We start from the raw sequence: 22,977 nt of genomic DNA on the forward strand, positions 1-22,977 counted from the left end.
TAGGAACTCATCAATCCACTGATGAGGATAGTACTGTCTGGCCCAATCGTCCCACCCCCACCCCCAAACGTTGCTGCATCTGGTACCAGATGTTTAACCAGAACCTTTGGGGACATTCTGGATCCAAACCATAACACTAGCCTTTTTTTTTTTTACTTTTTCATATAAAACAAACACCCTTTCTGCTTGATCTTTGAGAACTTAATAGATCTTAGTTTCAGAATGTTCCTTTACAATGATCCTCCTCTCCACATTGCAATAATTCTTTTAGATAAAGTCTTTCTTTACTTAAATCTGGATTTGTTTTGGACTTGGCAGCTTATAACTGTCATTTTAAACTAAAATAGACTAGGGATTCTGGGAGTTGGGAGAAGGCAGATTCTAGGCTTAGGCAGAGAAAGTACAAGATGTACCTAAATCATCTTCTACCATAAAGTGAGGAAATGTTTAAGGAATATGGATGCATAAATAAAGACACAGAAATCAGCATCAAGGGGCTCTCACTGGCCAAACCAGGGACAATTTGAGCATTAAAGTAAACATTGGTAATAACTTATTATCTCAAAAATAGGAATCCAGGAGAAATGATTCCATATGATATAAAAATAAGCAAAATATTTGAAAATTTGATCCAGAATTTACATAGTTTATAAAAACCACATCTCACAGTACTTATTAGCTTTATAGTGATGAAACCTAACATACAGAACTTTAAATGATCAGAGTGAACACCATGATGAAACGCTGATGGAACAAAGGAAATCACATCCTACCCAATTTATTAAAATGCAGGAAGAGACAGATCACTTTTGTGAATAATCTTGCTTGAGATGCCTAATGTGAATCTAATCACAAAGAAATCTCAGATAAACCCAAGCTGACATTCTATAGCAGAATTGTCCTGGAATCTTCAAAACTATTTTGTAGTTAGATGTGGCCATGTGACCTACATCTGACTCAAGATTTAAATGGAAGAAACCAGACTAGACATTTGAAAAAGCCATAATTTTTCTAATAAAAATTGGGGTTGCCTTAGCTAGTAAAGACCTTACTTTTAATTCTTTCCTTTTATTATTGTGTTCAATAGAGGCCATTAACAGATGTAGAGGAATGTGGTGCCTCTACTTGTGATTACAAAGACTAAAGTCAGACTATGACAAAACAGAAAGGGAGAAATAAGCTGGTCCCTTCAAAAGCTACATCCAACCTGAATCAGCTACCTATAGGCTTCCTATCACATTGCCCTAAATTTGACTAAGCTGTGTGATTGGATTCCTATTATGTGTGGACAAATATAAACCTAGCTATTAGTCAGGTTTTTGTAGCTGTGACCAAAATATCAGACACAAACAATTTGGAGAAGTAAAGCTTCATTTGGCTCACAGTTTTATTCCATGGTCAGATGGCTCAATTACTCTGGGTCTGAGGGGAGGCAAGAATATCATTGTGGAAGAGCAAGTCAGAAGAAAGTTCCTTAGCTCTTGGTAGCTGGGAAGCAAGTTAGGAGTTGGGGAGAAGGAAGGGAGGGGAAAACAGAGGAAAGGGCCAGGGAGAAGATAATATCTCCCAGGGCATGTATCCAGTGACATACTTCCTCCAACTAATCATGATCTTATCTTTTCTTAAAAGCCTTAGGTCCATACATTGCTGCACTGGAGAGCAAGCCTTTAAGTACAGGAGTCTTCTGGGATCCTTCATCACCAAACCACAACACTACAAAATAACCTGCTTTTCCTTTTTTTTTTTTTCATTATGTTTCAACAGGTCTAGTCCTCCTCACTGATTTCAACATTGTTTTTCTGGTTGGCAATTTTATTTGTATATCACCATAATAAAAATTACTATGTGAAGAATTAATTTTTTATGTGAGTCTTCTTTAAGCACATGGTATAGCTCTTCATTTGTTCTTGTCTTCTTCTTGCGTACAATAAAATTGTGAAGTTTTCTTTATATCACTTTGCACACTGTTATAGACTGAATCACTGTGTTCTGCCCACATCCTTTGTTTAAACCTAATCCCTAATGTGGGAGTATCCGCAGGTGGGGCATTTGGAAGGTAAGTAGGTCATGAGGGCAGTACCCCCATGAATGAGATTATTATGCTTACAAAAGAGGTCTCAGAGGACCACTTTCACATATGAGGCATAGCAGAAAGATTGCTATCTATAAATTAGGAAGAGCCCTTTCTGAACACAAAATCTGCCAGCATCTTGATCTTGGATTTCCCAGCTTCTAAGAGTGGGAAATAAATGTTTATTTTTGTTTCAGCAGTCCGAGTGGACTGAAACACACAAGATTCTGCTACAATCATTATTTTCATCTATCCTGTTATTGATGCAAAGGAGTTATGTATGTTTTTTTTTTTCTGAATCCTGAATCTTAAGACTAATGCTAGTTAATTATGACAATATTAGTCAATTATCACAAGATCAATTAGTAAATTAAAATCCAACTTTCTATAACAAATGAGTAAATTCTATTGAATATCAAACAAGAAAACATTACATGTTCAAGATTAGGACTTTCATAGCACGGTAAACTGTTGGAAAAGTTTCTTTCTTGTACATGCACATCCTATTTTATGAAACCTGAAAAGAATATTTACTTCAACTTGGCTTTTGCTATTCCTAGTGTTTTTAAGGTAGCTAGTTTACAATTAGTCTCTTCAGCCTTCTTTATCTTCATGATGTTAGTGTTTTATAGTCTCAAAACAAATTAATCACTTTAGAATGTTTTAATGCACATTGAACTGAACTATGGGAGATACAATGATAAACGCCACACAAATTAATTGACCACAGTAATGAAAAATGCTGGATGGATTTAACTATGAGCAAATGAGCTCAGAGAGAGAGAGAGAGAGAGAGAGAGAGAGAGAGAGAGAGAGAAAGCAAACTCCTAACAATTTAAATAAACACGGATAAGTCACTAAGTATAATGCAAAAATCACTATTGCGCATATTTTAAAAAATTCATCAAAGCAAAACACAATCTCCAAAGCGATTTTGCTTTTCCTGTCAGTTTCCACTGATTTTCAAATGTCTGATGAGAACCAAGTACTTCGGTGGAAAACTTGGAGATATGGACTTAACGTCTGGAAGCTTCTAACTTATTCTGGAGAGTTTAAGAGGTAATCAACTGGAGATAAAGCTGCAAGGTGCAAGACGCATAGCAAAGGTCCTGCTCACAGCGAACCCAATACGTGAAGCAAAACAACGCTAAACCCGGCTATCAGTTTCCTCTGAAATGGTGGAGTGAGCACCGGAAACTTGAGCGAAACTCATCCGCGCATGCTCTGTTGGCAGAACACCGCCCCTCCTCCCGTAAGTCGGAAGTGCTGGTTTGTTTATTAAATTGCGACTGTCGTAAAGTGGGATTTCCTGGCGGCTTCCTAGCTTTACGATGACAACAACTATGGCGGCGTCCAGTGGTAGATTTGAAAGTGCGAAGAGTATCGAAGAGCGTAAAGAACAAATCCGAACTGCCAGGGCTGAGATCTTGCGTCAGGTATCTCCGTTTTGGGGCTTTTGTGGTTATTGAGAGTTGTGGGAGTTGAAGGCTCCTGGGAGCAAGACCACCCACTCTTCTTTCACCATTTCAGTAATCTCAGATTGTCTGGGTGTTATCTCCCTTTGCATTGCCGGGAGATTCTGTGTATCTCTTGTCTCCTAAATGCTGTGCAGGTTCCATTGACCATTCTCCTTTCAGAGAGATGTTTCTTCTCTTCCAAGTTTCCTTACTTTTTAAATCGTCCATCTTGGCTTTATAAGTACTTGCAACGACTCTGCTCAGGTATTTAGCAGCCTCAGCCATTGCTCCTGCTGTATATGAAATGAAATTTATCTTTTTCAGGAACACAAGTAAGGCACGTTTAAGTGTTTGCCGTTTCATTCGCCTTACTATTAGTTTCGATTCCAGACTTATTGTCAGCTTTTACTTATCTAAAAAGTTAACACAAGAGACTCAGAAAATTTAGCCTCTCACAAAAGATTGCTAAACATTGTATTTTTTGTTAAGATTATGATAACGTAGAGGTGATATATAATAGAATGGAAGAAGTAAACTATGGTGTTTTCTGACAAGCAATTCAAGATTTAAGAAGTGTGACAATGAAATAACATATTTGTAGTTAGAAAGCAACATAGAACACAGTCAAGTTTTTGCTTTTTTGTTTGTTTTAAGATGGAAGAGTTTTAAAAGTTGGAATGCGGGTAAGAAGAAGGAGTTAGTTGAGAAGAGGTAGAGGAATGACTACAGCCAAATTTTTAAAGGGAAAGAGCATTTGATTTTACACCGGTTTTATACCGGTGAAAGGTTGTTATTCCCCAATTTCAGTATATGTATAATAAATATTATTTATTTTTTCTCAGGTATTTCAAGCGTTTTTTTGGAGGGAGCAGGGTTTTTAAGCTATGATAAATTTTATAGTGAAGATGTGTATAGAGTTTGAAGAGGAACAAACCCAGATTTGGAGTTTGGGAGGAGTAAAGAGAGGCCAGGAACAACCTCCTGGGTAAAATCTGCTTTATTTGACTATTGTTGAATGAATAGAAATTAGCAATACAATCTTTTATTTTTAGCAGGATGATTTTTCCTAAGGTCTTTTAGTTTTCAGACATTGCATATTGAAGGCATGGAGGTCAGTCTCTTACCCGTTGCAGAAGTCTAAGGCAGTAGCCACAAAAGTGGTGAATGTTTTCCAAGAGTCCCAAGTCATATTTGAGATTGGGAAAGGGGAAGGCATAAAATAGATTCCAGAATCCTGTGTTTGGTGGATTGACTTACTAGAGACTGATAATGTGGAATGAAAGATTTTATTACATTTTAAAAAATCTTTTTTATACTGTTAGAAACAGATTACTGGCAGGAACAGACCATTTATTCATGAGCAGGTACCTTTATACAAAGGTGGTATCAGTTTTTATTTTACTTAAAAAAAATGAAGCAATTGTCAGTTCATCTTTTCATGTTCTTGTAGGCCAAAGCCAATTTTGAAAAAGAAGAAAGACATAAAGAAATTAAGCGACTTCGGGGCGATGATACATGGATGCTACCTGATGTGAATGAGAGAATTGAACAATTCTCACAGGTGAATATTAACAGTTGTACTTGCTATATCTATCTTTTTTTGCACTCTCCAAGTTAATATTAAGAAAAGAATTTAATACACTGTTTTCACAATTTACAGAATGAATGCAACATAGTTGGCATTATTGAATAGCTTTCTCTCTCTGTCAAAAGTAACCTATTGTAATATTTTGGACATCATGACATTGAAAAATTTTATTACTTGAGTTGGGTAATAGAAAACTTAGCTACAAATTTCTGACCCACATATTACAAGCTTATGGTTTGAAAATATTGGGCATATTATGCCCTTCTCTCTCCCCGCTCTGCCCCTTTTATGACTCAGGCCTTGTTTTCTCTTATGATTTAAATTTTTTTTTAAAATTTGTAAATAATAATGGTGTATATTTGTGGAATACAATGTGATGTTTTGTTCTATGTATACAATATAGAAAATTCAGTTAAATTAACATTTCTATAACTTCCCCAACTTAATTTATTTGACTTAATTTATTTTGTAGTGAGAACATTAAAATCTATTCTTTTAGCAATTTTGAAATATGCATTATTATTAACTGTGGTTACCATGTAGGGTATTAAATCACTAAAACTTATTCCTGCAGTCCAACTGAAACTTTGTATGCTTTGATCAGCATCTTTCTTCCTCTATAACTTTCCATACCTCCCCTCCCTTCTAGCCTCTTCCTACATTTTAATTCATATTATCTTATGTATTTATGGCCTAATAATTGTGTATAAATTGTTTGGGAGCATGCATAAAAAGTGTGTGTGTGTGTATGTGTCTGTGTGTTATATGTTTGTGAGTACACTCACTTATGTTTGTGTGTGTGTGTGTATATATATATATATATGTGTTTACTTGATTATATGTGTGAATCACATAAATCTACAAATAAAACCAAAATTTTTTTTTCTGGTAAAAAAACCAGATGATATTATATTATAGATATAAAACATATATCTATATTATAGATGGCATGTTAAGAGTTCTTTGAAGATTTTATTTGTTTAATCATGATCTTTAATCATATTCAGTGTCTCTATTCATGAAAGATTTTAAGTTTTTTGGAATATGGATTTTTTTCCTCCTTAAAATGCTCCTTATAAAGTATAATAAAACTAAATTCTTTTCTTACATGTTTAAAATAAATATAGGAACATTCTGTGAAGAAAAAGAAGAAAAAAGACAAACATTCCAAAAAAGCAAAGAGAGAGAAGAAAAAAAAGAGTAAGAGACAAAAATATGAGAAAAACAATGAGTCCTCTGATAGTTCATCGGTAAGTATGTACTAAAACTAACCAAAGCAAATGAGAAAATTTTATTTAAAGGAACCTGAAATATATGAGAACTTAAAAAAAACTACTACTTAATGATATGAAAATGGCTCAGAGGCCTCTACTTGGAGATGTCCAGGAAATATTGGAAATGTAGGTCTTGGGTTCCAGAGAAGGATGAGAAGATGGGGATATGACTTGGAAATCATTGCTAGTTGGAATGATTAGAATGGATGAATGACTAGGGAAATTGAAAAGAAAGAGAAACACCATTACTGAAGAAACACATAGGATATAAAGGATGCTAATTAAAAGTGGAACATTAGAAGGAGAAGCAGGGAAGAACAGTATTGCAAAAATAAGGGAAAAGAGATTCAAGATATTTAAAAAGTCTGTGACACCTACTGTTTTTTTTATAGAAATTAATATTTACATTTTTCAAGTAGAATTTGTTTATATATTTAACCTTTCAGGACAAAAGAAAGAGTGCGGAGTTAGCTGTATCTCTAGCCAGCTCTAGGCTGCAAGAATTCACAAGGAAAAATAAAGCAGGCTGAATCTTTCATACTTGTTTTCAGAAAGAAACAGTTATATTTAGAAAATGATGAGCTAAAGATGTTAGGGAAAATTGGTCTTTTAAGTATGATCTTCAGTGAGTTATCCTCTCAGAGTCGAAAGTCTGGCCCACCTGTCCTTTCAGAAACTAAATTTTTGGCAGTACTGTCAAAGATAAATGCAGCTATATATCAGTTGAAGTGGTGAAAACAGATTTTACTTGGTAATTACTGAAAGTAGGGCAAATTGCTAAGCTACATTCCAATTTGTGAGATGATTTGGTGTTTTAGAGGGAGGAAAAAAGGAAAAGAAAGAGCTAGAGAGTAGAGTCAGAAAAGTTAAAAATTATAAAGGGTTAGTCCAGGTAAATTGACATCTTAAAATATTGAATCTTCCACTTCATTATGCTTATGGTTGGGAAGGTAGAAAAAGAATAGAACATATTTAACATCTCTTCATCATATTTAAGTCATCATTCATTTCTCCACATATTGTAAAATTTTCAAAGTAGAGGTCTTTTACATCTTTTCCAAGTTTTTTCTTGGAATATTATTTGAGAATGGATTTAAAAAATTTATTTTCCATGTGTTTGTGTTTAATATATTATTATACAATTGCCTTTTCATATTTAACTTTTGTCTTATCACTTTGATAAATTCACATATACTAGTGTCTTCATTAGGTTTTTAGGTAGATTTCTTAGAATTTGTAGGTACATAATTGTGTTTCAATCTGTGCCTTCCATTTCATTTAATTTTTTGTTGGCTGTATCAATCAGAAGATAGGACTTTGAAATAGTGTGGACTGCACATGCTGAGAGTGGATGGACATAGTTGCCTTTATCCTATCTTAGGTGGAGAGAATTTAGTCTTTGGCTTTTAATCATAATGTTAGCTGTGGACTTTTTTTTTCCCTCTTTCCTCCCCCATCCCCCTCCTCCTCTTCTTTTTTTTCCCTGTGATGCTGGGAATCCAACCCAGGGCCTTGTATATGCTAGACAAATGCTTTGATCTGAGCTACACATGCAGCTGCCCAACTGTGGGAATTTCACATATACCCTTTCAAATTGAGGAAATTCCCTTTCATTTCTAATTTTCTGTAAGTTTTCTTGAAGTTTGTATCTGGAGTGAGTATTGAATTCTATTAAACGTTTTTTTCCCCCGCATACATTGATCATAAGATTCTTCTCCTTTATTCTGTTAATATGAAAGAATTACTTTAACCTGCATTCTTGGGAGAAACCATGTTTGGTTTTGTGTGTGTGTGTGTGTGTGTGTGTTTACATATACAGTCACATGCCACATAAGGGTGTTTTGATCAGTGATGGACTACTTATATTCAGTGCTAGTCCCATAAGATTATTTTGCCTAGTGACATCATAGTTGTCTTCTTCTTCTTTTTTTTAAAGAGAGAGAGAGAGAGAGAGAGAAAGAGATTTTTTTTTTTTTAATATTTATTTTTCAATTTTCGGTGGACAACATCTTTATTTTATTTTATGTGGTGCTGAGGATCGAACCCAGGGCCCCGCGCATGCCAGGCGAGCGTGTTACCGTTTGAGCCACATCCCCAGCCCTCTTAGTCTTCTTACTTTGTGTAAATACACTTTATGGTGTTCACACAATGATGCAGTTATCTAATGGCATATTTCTCAGAGTGTGTTCCTATTTTTAAGCAATGAATGGCTATAAAACTTATATAATAGTTATGTTTCTGGGTTTGATTTACCAGAAGTTTGTTGAAGATTTTTTATCTGTGTTCTTGAGAAATACTGGGATCTTGGTATAAGGATAATGCTATTCTCATACATGAAGTAAAAAGTATTCTTCCTCTTCTGTTTTATCAGTTTGTGCAGGACTGGTGCAATTTGTGCCTTCAGTGTTTATTAAAATTCACCGATGAAGTTATTTAGTCCTGCTGCTTTCTATGTAGAATGGATTTTAGTCACAAATTCAATTCTTTAATAGTATATTAAATATTTTCTATTTAATCTTGAATTTGTTATAGTAGGTTGAGGTTTTAAAGGAATTTATTTCACTCAAATAAATATTCCTTTTGTCCTTTTAATGTCTGTAGAACCTACAATGATTTTTTTATTCCTGAATTTGGTAATTTCTATTTTCTATTTAGTTTTCTCAGTCTAGCTTGAAGTTTATCAACTTTGTTGATCTTTTCAAAGAATTACATTTTGGTTTTGTTGATTTTTGCTTTGTTTATTTTCTATTTCATTGATTCAGCTATATTATTTTTTCTAATACTTATCTTGTGTTTAAGTTACTTTTCTTTTTCTACCTTCCTAACATGGGTGCCTAGCTCATTGATTCTCTTTTTTCTTTTCTAATAAGTACTTAGTCTATTAGTGCTCATCTTATCACTGTTGTAACTTCACCTACCTCATTTTTTAAAAAATGTTTTTCTTTTTTTTAAGTATTTTATTAGTTGTTGAGAGACCTTTATTTTATTTATTTATTTACATGTGGTGCTGAGAATCAAACCCAGTGCCTCACACATGCTAGGCAAGTGCTCTACCACTGAGCCAGAAGCCCAGCCCAAAGTGTTTTTCTTTTTTAGATGTAGATGGACACAATAACTTTATTTTATTTATTTTTATGTGATGCTAAGGATCGAACTCTTGCCTCACATGTGCTGGGGCAGTATTCTGCTACTGAGCCACAACCCCAGCCTTTGTCTACCTCATTTTGATGTGTCATATTTTCATTGATATCTTATTAAAAATATCTTAAAATTTACTTGTTTTTACTCATGGATTATATAAAAGTAAATTTTGAATTTCCAAGTATTTGTACGTTTTTCCAGTTATTTTAAAATTTACTTGAATTCTATTATTGACATAGAACATACTTTGTATAATTTTAATTAAAAATCTATCCAGATTTATTTTATGGCCTAGCCTATGTTCTATTTTGGTGAAAATTCCATGTGTACTTTTTTTTTTTTTTTTGATTCTGGGGATTGAACAGTGCAGTCACTCTACCAACTGAGCTATATGCCCAGCCCTCCTTGTATATTTGAAATGAATGTGTAATTTTGCTGTTATTAGATGTTGGGTTTTATAAACGTCAATTAGAAAAAGTTGATAAATAGTGTTAAGTCTCCTGTATTCTTGCTTGTTTTTTTCTTTACCGGTTCTCTTTCAGTTACTGAGAGATTTATACTGAAATCTCTTAACTGTAATGGTTGACTTTTCTATTTCTGTTTTCAATTTTTGTCTTACGTATTTTGAAACTTTACTAGGTATGTACATTTACATTTAGCATAGTTACATCTTCTTGATGAATTAATTGTGATATTATTGTGAAATGTTTCTCCTTATCTCTGGTAATACTGTTGTCTATATTCTGCTTTGTTTTGTATGAATAAAGCCTCTTTTATATTATTTGTTTTTTATGGTTTATATGTTTTAGTTTTAGCATATCTTTCTTTTATTTTGAAAGTGTATTTTGCGGACAATGTAAATTTGGAATTTGAGTTTTATCTAGTCTATCAATTTCTTCCTTTTTAATTAGAGAATTTTTTTCACTATCCAATATGGTAATTGTCAATAGCTTTTTAAATTTTTAATTAAAATTTATTCAAATTATATATAAAGCAAAAGGGAGGGTAAGTGAAGATAAAACTTCAAGAATTAATAAGGACTTGTAAACCAAAGGCTTTGATTTTTATTCCATAGGAAGTGGGTCATCTATTTAGGGTCACCTAAATTTATTAGAAAAATCTCAGAATATTCATTGGTTGAACAAGATAGAAGTTTATGTTTTGTCTTATTAAAGAAATGAGTAGACAGACCAGGGTATTATGGTCTTCTGCGACCAAGGTTCTATTGTACTGGTCTTTCTTTTTTTTTTTAATATTTATTTTTTAAGTATAGATGGACACAACGCAATGCCTTTATTTTTATGTGGTGCTGAGAATTGAACCCGGGTCCCGCCCGTGCTAGGCGAGCGCTCTACCACTGAGCCACAATCCCAGCCCCTTGTATTGTCTTTCATCATCCTTGCTGCACTACCTCTTAGTTCAGATAATAGGAAATAGTATATTCTTTTCTTTCTTAATTTGACTTCCAGAAAGTCCCACTGAATACTTTCATTTACATCTCATTGGATACTTGATCATGTTTCACTTTCAGGTACAAGAGGCACATTATTTCTCCAAATAAGATTGAGTTCTATTCGTAGAAGAGTAATAATTAGTATCTTTGGGACAAACAGCCATAGAAGAGAAGCACTGTGGTTGGATGTCTCCTTCATTTAACTCTAAATGCATTTAGGGGAGTTGGAGAAGAAAGACTGGAGTCTAAGAAACATTTTTGGTCTTTATTTCAGTTATGTACATAAGAGAAAAAAATGTCTAATTTAAGACTGCTACTTTAAGAATGAAAATGAGGGGATATATATTGGTTGAAGTCTTTTGGCAGGTTATGGAAACCAAACTTAAATTGGCTCATGCAAACAAAAAAAGGGAAGAATTTATCATTAGCATACAAAAATTTTATAGGCCATCTAGGTGTATAAAACACCTAGGAATCAGCTGGCTTCAGGAATATCTGAAATTAAAGTCACAGATGCCTTTTATAATCTTGCCATTTTCCATGTTTTTCCTTTGAATCCTTTTGTTTTCTTGTTACAGATCAATTTTTGTTGAATTCCATTCTTTATGATGTAAATAGCTTTTGCCAATGCCTTTCCTGCTTCTTAGTTTTAAATCAGCTCCTTTGGATTTGATTTCAAATTCCTGAAGAATAACTTATATTGAATTGGGCCAGCTACCTACCTTTGGGTCAGCGCTGGTTAGGTGGAGGTAGGCTCCCATGGCAATCATGTGGTGTTTTCTTTGTGGTATATTTGGTAAGTATTTTAGAGTTGAAAATTTATAGGTTTGGATAGGTGATCTTGATCCTGGTATTTCTGACTTGGTGAAGTACGTGGTTGATGGTGCCAGGTAACTCAGTTCAATAATAGAGTAGGAGGAACAGGTGTTACGGAAGAAGATGATGAATTTATTTTTTGTCCTTGAGTTCAACTTGACATCCAAGTATAGCAGATAGTTGATTGAGTCACTGAAACTCACGTTAGGCAAATTTGAAAGAAATAAGCACAATTGATGGTAGTTGAAGCTGTGAGAATGGGTTTAATGGCTCATAGGGAATGTTTAGAGCATACAAAATATACTGGGCAAAGAATGGAGCATGGATAGTTAAGGACTAAACATAGGAAGAAGAATGCAGGAAGGGAATGGAGAAAAAATAAAGAGGAGGAGAATTGGGAAGTATCCTAGAAGGGAGAACTAGGAAGTATCCTAGAAGTTAAGACAGTGAGTCATTAGCAGGGTTGTATCCTGTAGAGAAGTTTAAGGAGATAAAGACTAAAGCATTTTGTAGAATTTGGCAAAGTGGAAGCTATTGAGTTTTGAAGAGTTTTCACTAGATTAATGGGGGAAAGCAGCAATTTTGTAGAGGTTGGAGAAATGTTTGAAAGTGAGGGTGTAGACACGGTGCATTTAGTACTTCTTCAATAAGATAGTCATAGAATAGAATTTGGAAGATGAATTGCTGCTAAAGGGATATAGAGGGCCTCCTTTCCTCTAGGGGAAAAAAAAAAGTAAAAACACTTCACATTTCTAGGCCTTTAGAGACCTTTGGTAGAAGCATAAGAGAAGGAGATAATTAATGAAACAAGATTCTGGAAGAACAGGAATGGTTGGGATCAAAATCTTTGGAGGAGGACTTTTCTTGAATAGTGAAAGTTAACAGAGGGTTAGGATTGGCACAGCTATAAATAATTTTTTCTAGGATAAACTGACAGTGAAGTGGCCTATTTTTTTCTTGATGAGGTAAAAGGAGATATCATTTGCTAAGAGTATGGGGAATGGGAGTTGGTAGACAGCTTGAGGAGATTGTTGAAGAAGGGAAGGATAGTTGCCCAGTTGTTTAGCAAGGTAGTTGGGGATACAGAGTAGACCAAAGCAGATGTGGTTCCTGTCCTCATATAACTTATTGCCTTATGAAGCATTAAATAAATAAATCACACAAGTAAATGTGAAAGAATAAATGCCTTAAAGGAGAATTAAGGGAGTAGAAGAAAGAACTCACCAAAGCCAGTAAGGGGAAATTCTAGTTTGGGTTGAAAGTCTAGTTCAATTGAAGTTACAGATCCTGCTGATTGGATTTCTCCAGAGTAGGAAATTAATTGCAAGTAAGGTGATGAAGCAACTGATGGCTCCAGTTAAAGAATTTCAGAGTCATTGGTCAACATCTGATGTTTTAGTCAGCTTTTCATTGCTGCAATAAAATACCTGAGAAAAGCAACTTAAAGAGGAAAGATTTATCTTGGCTTATGATTTCAGATCTGGTTGAGTCCGTTGTTTTCATAATATATTGCCAGAGGTGAGACAATATATTATGGAAAAATGGTGTGGAAGAGCAAAACTGCTCACCATATGTGGCTATTAAGCAGGGAGAAAGAGCAAGCGAGAGACCAGTAATAAGATGTGCCTTTCAAAGGCATGCCACAGTGACTTATAGGGCCCCACTTCCTAATAGCCCATTCAGTTAGTGTCCTGATCTGTTCACTTCCCAAAAGCCTCACCTCTGAACATCACCGCATTGGGGACCAAACTTTTACCATGTGAGTCTTTGGAGAATACTTAATATTCAAACCATAACATCTGATAAGATAGAGAAAATCCGTAAAAGAATCTTGTAGAACACCAAGTTTTAAATTATGTAGAGGGCCTCCTTTCCTCTAGAGAGAAAAAAAAGGTAAAAACACTTCACATTTCTAAGCCTTTATAGACCTTTTTGCATTTTATAGGGGAAATGGTGTTTTGTGGGCTTATTTCCGAATAGTGGGTTTAGATATTTTTTCCTACATTTTATTTTATTTTATAGGGTAAAGACTAAGGTATAGAGATTAAGAAACTTGCTTAAGATTATACTGTCATGTAAAATTTGATACAGCTTTTAGCAGATTGGTGTCCCTAAAGAAAATGTTGATTTTTTTCAGACTATAAACTCTTATTTTAATGAATGACATCAAGAATTAGGAATAAGATTCACTAAACTGAATTGATGATGTAAACATGAGTAGACCAAAAATGCATTTATAGAGATTATCTTAAAAAATTTTAACTACAGGGGCTGGGGTTGTGACTCAGTGATAGAGCGCTTGTCTAGCACTGCAGGGTTCCATTGCCTGCACCACATTAAAAAGAAGAAAAGAAAAGAAACAAAATAAAGGCATTGTGTAAAAAAAAAAAATTATAGAGTTAAGTTTTAGGGAGGGTTTCTGTAAATCTAAATGAAGGCCTAAATGAGTGAATGAAGAAAATTTGCTTTGCTTTGGGAAACAGTTGGCTGTTGAGGTGGCAGAGCATAAATATGTTTACTCCACATGGTTGATACCTTTCAATAGACATATTTATGTTAATTTAAGCTTTCGGTAATTTTCAAGAACTTTATGAAATGGAAGAACACTGTCACATTTCAAGAAATTCATATTTCTTTGCTGTTAAATCATTATTTCCTCTTGGCCTCAAAGTTTCTTAACTGTATACTAACAGTTGGTTTGAACAAGGTGATTTCTAGAATCGTTTTTATGCTTTAGTTCTATAGCTCCAAAAAATAGATTTGGAATCAGACAGATCTACATTCCTATCTTGGTTTTTACAGTTGGATATCATGTAACCTGGACAAATTAATTTTAGGGAGCTTTTCTTATCTATAAAGTCAAAAGAATATACAGTTACTTTAAGGATTTAGGGTGATAATTTATGTGAACCTACTTAATGTACTACTTGACATAGCAGAGTAGTTTGATATATTTGTTGAAAAACTCCAAACCTGGCATAATAGCACATAGGGAATGATAACTGAATATACTCCTTAGTTGATGCAGTAATCTGATGTTTAAACATATTAGGTAAAATACCTTACCTGTCTAGCTGTTACTTGAGATCTTTGCAATTTTAGATTGAGGGAAATCTCAAAATTTGAAGCTTGGGGGCATACAGCAAACTCATTTATTTGAGTGTCATTTCCCCTGTATTCTGGGGAACATGTGAGTACTACTTGATGTTGGTAGGAACTGAAACTCTGTTTTGAAGTAACCTTTCTACCTAGAAGATCTCACTTTTGTTTTTTGCTTTTCTTTAGCTCTGATAAAGAAATAAAACTAATTTGTTGGTGTTTTATGGGCTTATTTCCAAATAGTGGGTTTAGATGTTTTTTCCTCTAATTTCAATGCCATTTTAAAGGGGGCATAATATAAGAATTTTATCTAGAAAGCTAAGTTGTTACCATTTAACAACTACATAGAGATTTTTTTTATGTATATATGCAAATTGTGAGTTTTACTTGTGTGCTAAACATTCTTAGAGCTCTGAAGACGAGTGGGTTGAGGCTGTTCCATCCCAGACTTCTGGCAAGGAAAAGGCCTGGAAAGTGAAAGATGAAAACTCTGGAAAGGAAGAAGACAGTCAAGTTATTCAGGTAAGCAAGCCACATGATTTTACAGAGAGAAGTGTCAGCTTCTAAGAATAGATGAATATTGAAGTGAAAGGTAATTAAAATCTTTAGGAGAAAAATTAGACTTTGAGAGCAATATATATTTTGAATAATTTAGGCAGTAATGCTTTTTGCTGAGTGTTTAGGCTCCTTTCTTTCTGCTGTGAAAAAGTAAGTGTTTATTCTAGTCCCTCAGAGATTATCCTACTTTTGGTTTTTGATAGAGAAGCGGCACTTTCCCCTCTTGTGCATTCAGCTTTGTACTCTTACCTCTGTCTGTCCTTTCCATGATGGGTAGAGCTTAGTTGCAGTTTTTATTCCTCTTCTCCTTATGTCATAATTTACTTAACAATACTAAAAGTTGAGTAGTTTAGAAATTTTGGGTTATAGTTCAAATAGTCCTGATTATTTTTTTGGGTACTGGGGATTGAATTTAGGGGCACTCGACCACTAAGCCACAATCCCAGCCCTATTTGTATTTTATTTAGAAACAGTGTCTGAGTTGCTTAGTGCCTCACTTTTGCTGAGGCTAGCTTTGAATTCATGATCCTCCTGCCTCAGCCTCCCAAGCTGCTGTTTTTATAAGGACCTCTAGTTCCTTTTAATGAAAACTGATACTTAGAAAACACAATTTGGGCATGAGTGGTGTTCATTGCTACTAGGAGATATATATTTTTTTAAAGGATAAACTTTTTATTCATACAGATATTTCCAAATTGAATAAGAGATTTCAAGGTTTTTACTTATCTTTGATCTATATCTGTGCACTACCATGCCCGGCTTTGGGTTAGGGTTCATATGCCTGAAAAAGAATGTAATTTCTCCACTGATGGCCAAAAAGGAAGGGAAAAAAGATGAACAGGAACAAATGTTTGGTTCTTTTTTGTTTGCCAGGCACTGTGTTAGATGTTTTCTATTATTTTGAACAATAAATAATCCTGAAAGGTTGACATTTTATTGCATTTTATAGGGGAAAGACTAAGGTATAGAGATTAAGAAACTTGCTTAACAATATACTGTCATGTAAGATTTGATACAGCTTGAGTGCCTCCCAAATCCCTGCTGTCATTAAGTTCAAACTAGTTCAGACTGAAAAACTTCCTTTTTTTTTTCTTTTTAACAGAGGGATGAGTGGATGACTGTTGATTTTATGTCTGTTAAAACTGTGTCATCATCATCACTCAAAGCTGAAAAGGAAACTATAAAGAAAATAGAGCAAGCAAAGACCCAAGCACTTGAACAGGTAAGAGAATATTTACAACGTGTTAACTTTCTAATTCACCTTTAATAAACTGGTAAGACATTCATATAAATGCAATTTTACTTGTGAAATATTTTTATCTTTTGTGGTGTTTAATAAAATTAGTGTGAACAACAGTGAAATGTGATATAAATTTTATTTAAAGTAAGTTTCTTGTATAGAGAGTCAGTTTAAAGGAGTAATAGACTTGTAAATCTAGAGCATATATAGTTGAGTTATATTGAGTTTATGTTACTATCATAGAATTAAAGCTGAACCTTCTCATCTTCTATTTCAGTGTACATAGTGAATTAGATACCATAAAAATGCTTCCATTTCAAGACACCTAAAATTTCTGGATTTATTGTTGTTACTGCTGGTAAGAAAACAGCAGGAAATCTTTTAAAGGCCAAAAGATTAGGCAAAAGCATGGTTCCAGAAAGTAAAGAAGTACTGAAGCTGGAGACCTTCCTGGAAATACCACACAATCCTAGTAATCTAAAATTTCGAATGATTGCTCAGAGATAGCATGTAAGGCAAGTGCCTGCATGAGATAGGAATGTCTGATTGATAAACACTTATAAATCTGGGACCCTCCTGGGATTTATTCCTGATGAAAAGATGAACTTGGAAAAAATTCAGTCAAAGGCAAGAAACGTTTTTTTTGTGTGTGTGTGTTTCTGGGGATCAAACTTGGTCTTATACTTGCCAGGTAAGCATTCTACCACTGAACTACATCCACAGCTGACAACTTGCCTATATTCTGTCTTGTCAGGCAGTTGATTTCATCCATTATATCCCACAACTAAGTATATCGAATAATTTTTTTTAATATGCACCTTTGATCATGGTATTATTCCTTTTAGAAGTCTTCTTTGATTCAAATTGAAAGAATGCTTCTTTGCCATTTCTGATGTTTTCTTTTTAGTGAAGTAAGTTTTACTAGTGATATTTCAGGCTACTTTCTATTCTCACTCTGTCCCTGAAGACATTGAATAAATTTTCTATTGGAAAATACTGGAAAGAATAAACTGATCAGGTTTCCTTAGCTCTGACTATCTTGCTTATGAAACGAGTTACCTGTGGAGACCAGGTGGAAACAAGGGAGATACAGGGTTTGGCTTGGAACTTTCTGTAATTGGTAAAGTCTTCCTCATTGTGGGATTTAGTTTAGTAGGTCCATTTGTCTTTCACTGAAAGTTTTCTTTCACTTTAGCCTTTATTAGTAATACAGGTAATTTTTATATTTTATCTTCTATGTTCTTCTTTCTCAACTTGTTCAGAACTTAGACTGAAAAAAAGGTACTGTCATTGTTTTTTTTCACAGACCCCTAAAGCTGCCTATAAATGTAGCCCAAACTCATTAGCATTATGCTTAAAGCAAATTTTCTTTTTCTCAGGTAATTTATATTTCAGCTAAACTAATTTAATCACTTTCACTCATATTTTTTTTTTTACAGATCTCTGCCTCTGAATTGTTCATGTGGTTCTTTTTAAATGAATTCCCTTCATCTCTTATGTCTTCATATTGCTTATCCTTCAAGCCCTCCTGATTTCATACATCCTATAAGACACCTGCTATTTATTTTCCATGACTAAAATAAGTTATATTTCATGTTTCTTTGCTGTAAGATATTTACAGTTTCTGGTACAGTGATTTAGTGGTTGTATCCTCTTTCCATTAAAAGTTATAAACTTTTAAGAAACTGTTTTATTTTATTTGTATCTTCCTTTGCAGCTAGTATAGAACTCTGCACATAATACATGCTTTTTACCTACAAAATTTACGATATGAAATTGTATATTTAGTCTTTTTCTTTCCATGAATTCTAGTTTACTTTGCTGCTCTTTGAATCCTTAGATTTAGTTCTAAAGTTTGGTAATCTATAGTAATTTGGAATTTTTGCTTAGGTAAGAATTCCAATCATTTTGTGCAGCAGTAAATTATCTAGTCTAATGAGTGAGATTAGCCAATTTTTACATGTGCACATTTGGATGTGTTGTTTTTTTGCATTCCATAATATTCTTAAAATTTCTGAATGTTTGAGCCTTTTTTGAGAAAAAAAATGGCTCTTGCTTTAGAACCAAATGTTAATTTTTTTTTTAATCCTCAGCCCTTTTTATATTTTATTTAGAGACAGGGTCTCGCTAGGTTGCTGAGGCTGTCTTTGAACTTGTGATCCTCCTGCCTCAACCTCTTGAGTTGCTGGGATTATAGGTGTGAGCCACCGCACCAGTCCAAATGTTAATTCTTATAATGGCAGTGAGGATAAAAAGAAGGTAATGGGAAAAAGACCAACATGAATGTCCTTAATTGTTTGGTGTGAAGCTTGTTGATTTTGGACCTTTATATTGGAAATTTGTATTTATCTAGCATTTATCTATAGACCAAGTCTGTACCTTTTACCAGTTCTTTAGTATTCTTTTGGTAACAGGAAATCTTACCCAGGAGATCCTTGCTTCATGTAGACTGGCTCTATTTCTTTGTCTCAGCTGGAACACTTAGTATTCATTATCATATACAAATTGAACTCAGGATGATCACATTTGGCTTGCACACAGAGCCCTGTAATCCTGTGGCTTCATTTCTGTGTACTGCTTTGCATTTATGTTCTGTTTATGGTCCACAGAAATATTTGTCTTATGTTAAATTACAGTAAGTTTTACATTATGTATCTGATCTATTTGTGCTAAGCAGAGAGATAGTGATGAAGTGGAACCTTAATAAGCTATCTTGGCTAGAAGGATTGAATGTATTACAGAGAGATCAATTAATGTTGATATATTTTATTTTTATTGCATTCATTTCAATTTGTTATATAGTCTGTCATCATCTAACTGTGCCATACTGTAAATGTTCATTCCTTTACTTATGGACACTTACATTGTTTATTGTTTTTCACTAAACAGTTCTGCGACAAAGGACATTGTATGTATTTTCTTATGCATACATGTATGAATTTCTTCATGGTACATATCTATGAGTCGAATGGCTCAAGTACAGAGTATGCACCTATGTTCTTTTACAAATATTTGCAAAGAAATTATAACAATTTATATAGCTTCAGCAATGTATGGTTCTTTTGTAATACTTAGTATCTCTAATTATCAAACAATTTTTTGAGATTAATTAATGGGTAAGAAATAGTATCTCATTGTTTTTGTATGCTTATTGTTCTGGTTTGGATATGAGGTGTCCCCCAAAAGCTCATGTGTGAGACAATGCAAGAAGATTTGGAGGAGAAATGATTGGGTAATATCCTTATCCTAATCAGTGAATTAATCCCTGAGTTGTAACTGGGTGCAGGTGGGATGTGGTTGGAAAAAGTGGTTCATTGGGGGGCGTGGCTATGAGGTATATATTTTGTATTTGGAGAGTGGAGTCTCTCTCTCTCCTTCCTCAGCATCAGGTGAGCTGCTTTCCTCGCCACACTCTTTCTCCATGATGTTCAGCCTCACCTTGAGTCCTGAGGAATGGAATCTGCTGTCTATGGATGAGACCTCTGAAACTGTTAGCCCCTAAATAAACTTTTCCTCCCCTAAAATTGTTCTGGGTGGGTCCTTTAGTCACAGCAGCAAAAAAGCTGACTAAAAACCACTTATATATTATGTTACATATTTTTATATATTTTATATCTCCTTACTATTAGAGAGATCTTTTCTTGTGTGATTTGTTTGTTTTTTGCTTACTTTTCTACTACAGTTGTTTCTCTTTTTCTTACTAATTTGTGGAAGTTCCTTATATATTCAGCTTTTTATCATTTATACATTTCCAGATAGTATCTTACAATTTGTCTAGACTCTTGTCAGCTGTCCTTTTCAGTGTGTAATTCTAGTTTTTTAAAAATCAGGTCAAGTATCTGATGTTTATGTTTTTGAGTATCTAGATAAGAATATTGGAAGAAGTTCCTTGATGATAGATATTGAGAGATTTTATAGAAAGTAACAGGGAAATGAATTTTTTGCTATAGATAATGTAAGAAATCAAATCTGGTTTTGTTTATTCCTCTGAGTTAACCTTTAACTTAAATTTGTCCTTTCAAGATTTTTTACTTTTTTTGTCAGCTCATTTAAAAAGTTATCCAACATTTTTGTTGTTAGCAGTCTGGTTGGTTCACATTTTGGGAAACTGAAATCTCTAACATTCAACACTTCCATTTCCCTCCATCCTGTTGCCATTATTAGTTCTTATAGGAAGCATTTTCTGATTTCCTGAGGTTAAGTTTGTGTCATCAGTATGTAGTTCTATATAGCTTCCTTGCTTTCAAAGCATTTATGTGTATTGATGTTGCTTAATTGTCTTTCCCCTTTCCTTAGACCATAATATCTTTAAGGACCCAGCACCTGTCTTATTCCTTATAGCCCCTGGGCCTGATATAGTGCTTGGAACACAGGCTCCCATCATCTCTTGCTTGGATTACTGCCACAGTCTTCTGACTGGATTTGTAATCTTTTTTTTTTTTTTTTGGATTTGTAATCTTGCTCTTCTCATTTTTCCTCGTGCCAAGATCAGTTTGTTCTCTGTGTAACACCATTGCCCCCAGCAAAAATGTAAACAGCATTTCAAAATAGCTCATGTGTTGTAGTCTCTGATTATCCTCCAATCTAATTTCTTTTCACTACTTATTCACACTTCTGAGTTTTAGCTTGTCTGAATTACTTTAAGTTCCTGAAAGTGATGTGTATTTTCTTTCTCTATGGTTTTATGAATGTGAACATGCTGGAGCATGTTTATGCTCTTTCCGTCATTCCCCTCAAAAGAAAAGTTAGCTCATTTCTGCATGTACTTAGGTCTAAGATTGTACATAATGCTTCCTCTAGGAAGTCTTTGATCCTTTAATGTATGAGAGGTTTAAATTCTTTCGTGGCCTTTGTACTCTGAATTTCTGTCTTCAAAGCATGTATCAGTTATTTATTGACCATATCGTCACTATAGTATAAACTAGCCAGGGCCAAATAAGTATTATCGACTGTTATATCTTCTATATATAATGCAGTTCTGAAACATGATAGGTATTCAATTAAAACATTGAATGAATGTAAATTTAAACATTATGACCTGCAAATTACAGAACAGTGTCTTAAGAGTGCTTTAAATGATTTGTCTCAGATTTATTATTAACTCTTTCGTGGTGGATTTATTTTTAAATTCTAATTTCTGAAAATGTTTTTTTCTAGTCCAAACTGCTAGAAAGAGAACTGAATCCATATTGGAAGGATGGTGGGACAGGTCTTCCATCAGAAGACTGTAGTATGTCATCAGTTACTAAAGGTATCTCTGTATTGTGGGTGCTGACACATAGGCATTTCTTATAAGTTGGTATTTCAAATGCAAAGACTTGAGTTTACATGGCAGCAAAGCATTGATAAAATATTTGCAGTCTTTTTAAGTCTTTTATTTAAATCATTAGTACTCAGTTTTATACCTGTCTTATAATGCTTTTATGTATGAATTTGTTTCAAATGTGCTAATGCTAAGTATGATTCTGTGAGTATGTAATAATACAATTCATGTGTTTTGTAAAAAGTATTGTGTCTGTGAAATTTCACTAAAATAGTATGTAAACAAACATCTGGTTTTATATCTTTAGAAATTTCTATTTTGCCAGCAGCCACAAAATTTGTAATAATGTTGAGTGCTATTATTTTCCAGCAGATGGAGACAAAATATTTGTGTCACATAAGCATACTTTGTAATATAATTAAAAAGAACTTACATGACTATCAAGTGTTGTATTGATAACTCAATGAAAAGTTTATTTAATTACAGTGAGCCCAGCGTATAATAGTAGTGTTGTAAATTATGTTACTTTTTCATTTTAATATTTTATTAGTAGAAAGTTTTCTTCCTTTGTATACATAATTCGTTTTCATTTTGGCTATTTGTTTAAATTATTTTATATTTTATGTGTGTATCCTTAGAGCCACCTTATAGGCTCCTTTATAATTTTTTTTCCGGCAATTTAACTAAAGTTATTAGTAATTATAAATTTATTTTTAACTTTTTGAATGCTGGGTTAAGTAATAATAACTGTAGTTAAACAAGGTTCTCTTTGAAACACTGTTTTATAGAAACAGTTTGGGGAGCAATAAGCTAACCCAGCCCAATTTTGTGATCTGGATTTTTATCATCTCTAGTGTCAAGACAGTCAATAAATTTATCTTTGGGGGAAACCTAGAATTAGCAAACTCAGTCTTTGTTGTTTTTAGTCAATAGGTTCTTAACTTCACTGGGTATAGAAGACCTGGAGTTCTGCGTTAGGTAGTAGCTTTTAGCTGGTAGAAACAGCAGAATGATTAA

General features: G+C 33.8%; 1 protein-coding gene across 2 annotated transcripts in view; it reads left to right on the forward strand.

Annotated features, from left to right (window-relative positions):
• The first annotated feature begins 3,402 nt into the window (after positions 1 to 3,402).
• The window catches only part of Cwf19l2 (CWF19 like cell cycle control factor 2), a 92,767-nt gene continuing 73,192 nt past the window's right edge, over positions 3,403 to 22,977 (forward strand). For both annotated transcript variants that reach the window (XR_013090271.1, XM_076843805.1), the window contains exons 1-6: positions 3,403 to 3,507; positions 4,979 to 5,089; positions 6,244 to 6,366; positions 15,308 to 15,421; positions 16,560 to 16,679; positions 21,855 to 21,948. Coding sequence is in view for 1 of the 2 variants with exons in the window: in XM_076843805.1 (XP_076699920.1) it covers positions 3,403 to 3,507; positions 4,979 to 5,089; positions 6,244 to 6,366; positions 15,308 to 15,421; positions 16,560 to 16,679; positions 21,855 to 21,948 (667 nt within the window). In the remaining variant the exon portion in view is untranslated. The remainder of the gene's footprint in view (positions 3,508 to 4,978; positions 5,090 to 6,243; positions 6,367 to 15,307; positions 15,422 to 16,559; positions 16,680 to 21,854; positions 21,949 to 22,977) is intronic.

The sequence above is a fragment of the Callospermophilus lateralis genome, chromosome 2 (genome assembly GCF_048772815.1).
Source record: "Callospermophilus lateralis isolate mCalLat2 chromosome 2, mCalLat2.hap1, whole genome shotgun sequence".
NCBI lineage: Eukaryota > Metazoa > Chordata > Mammalia > Rodentia > Sciuridae > Callospermophilus > Callospermophilus lateralis.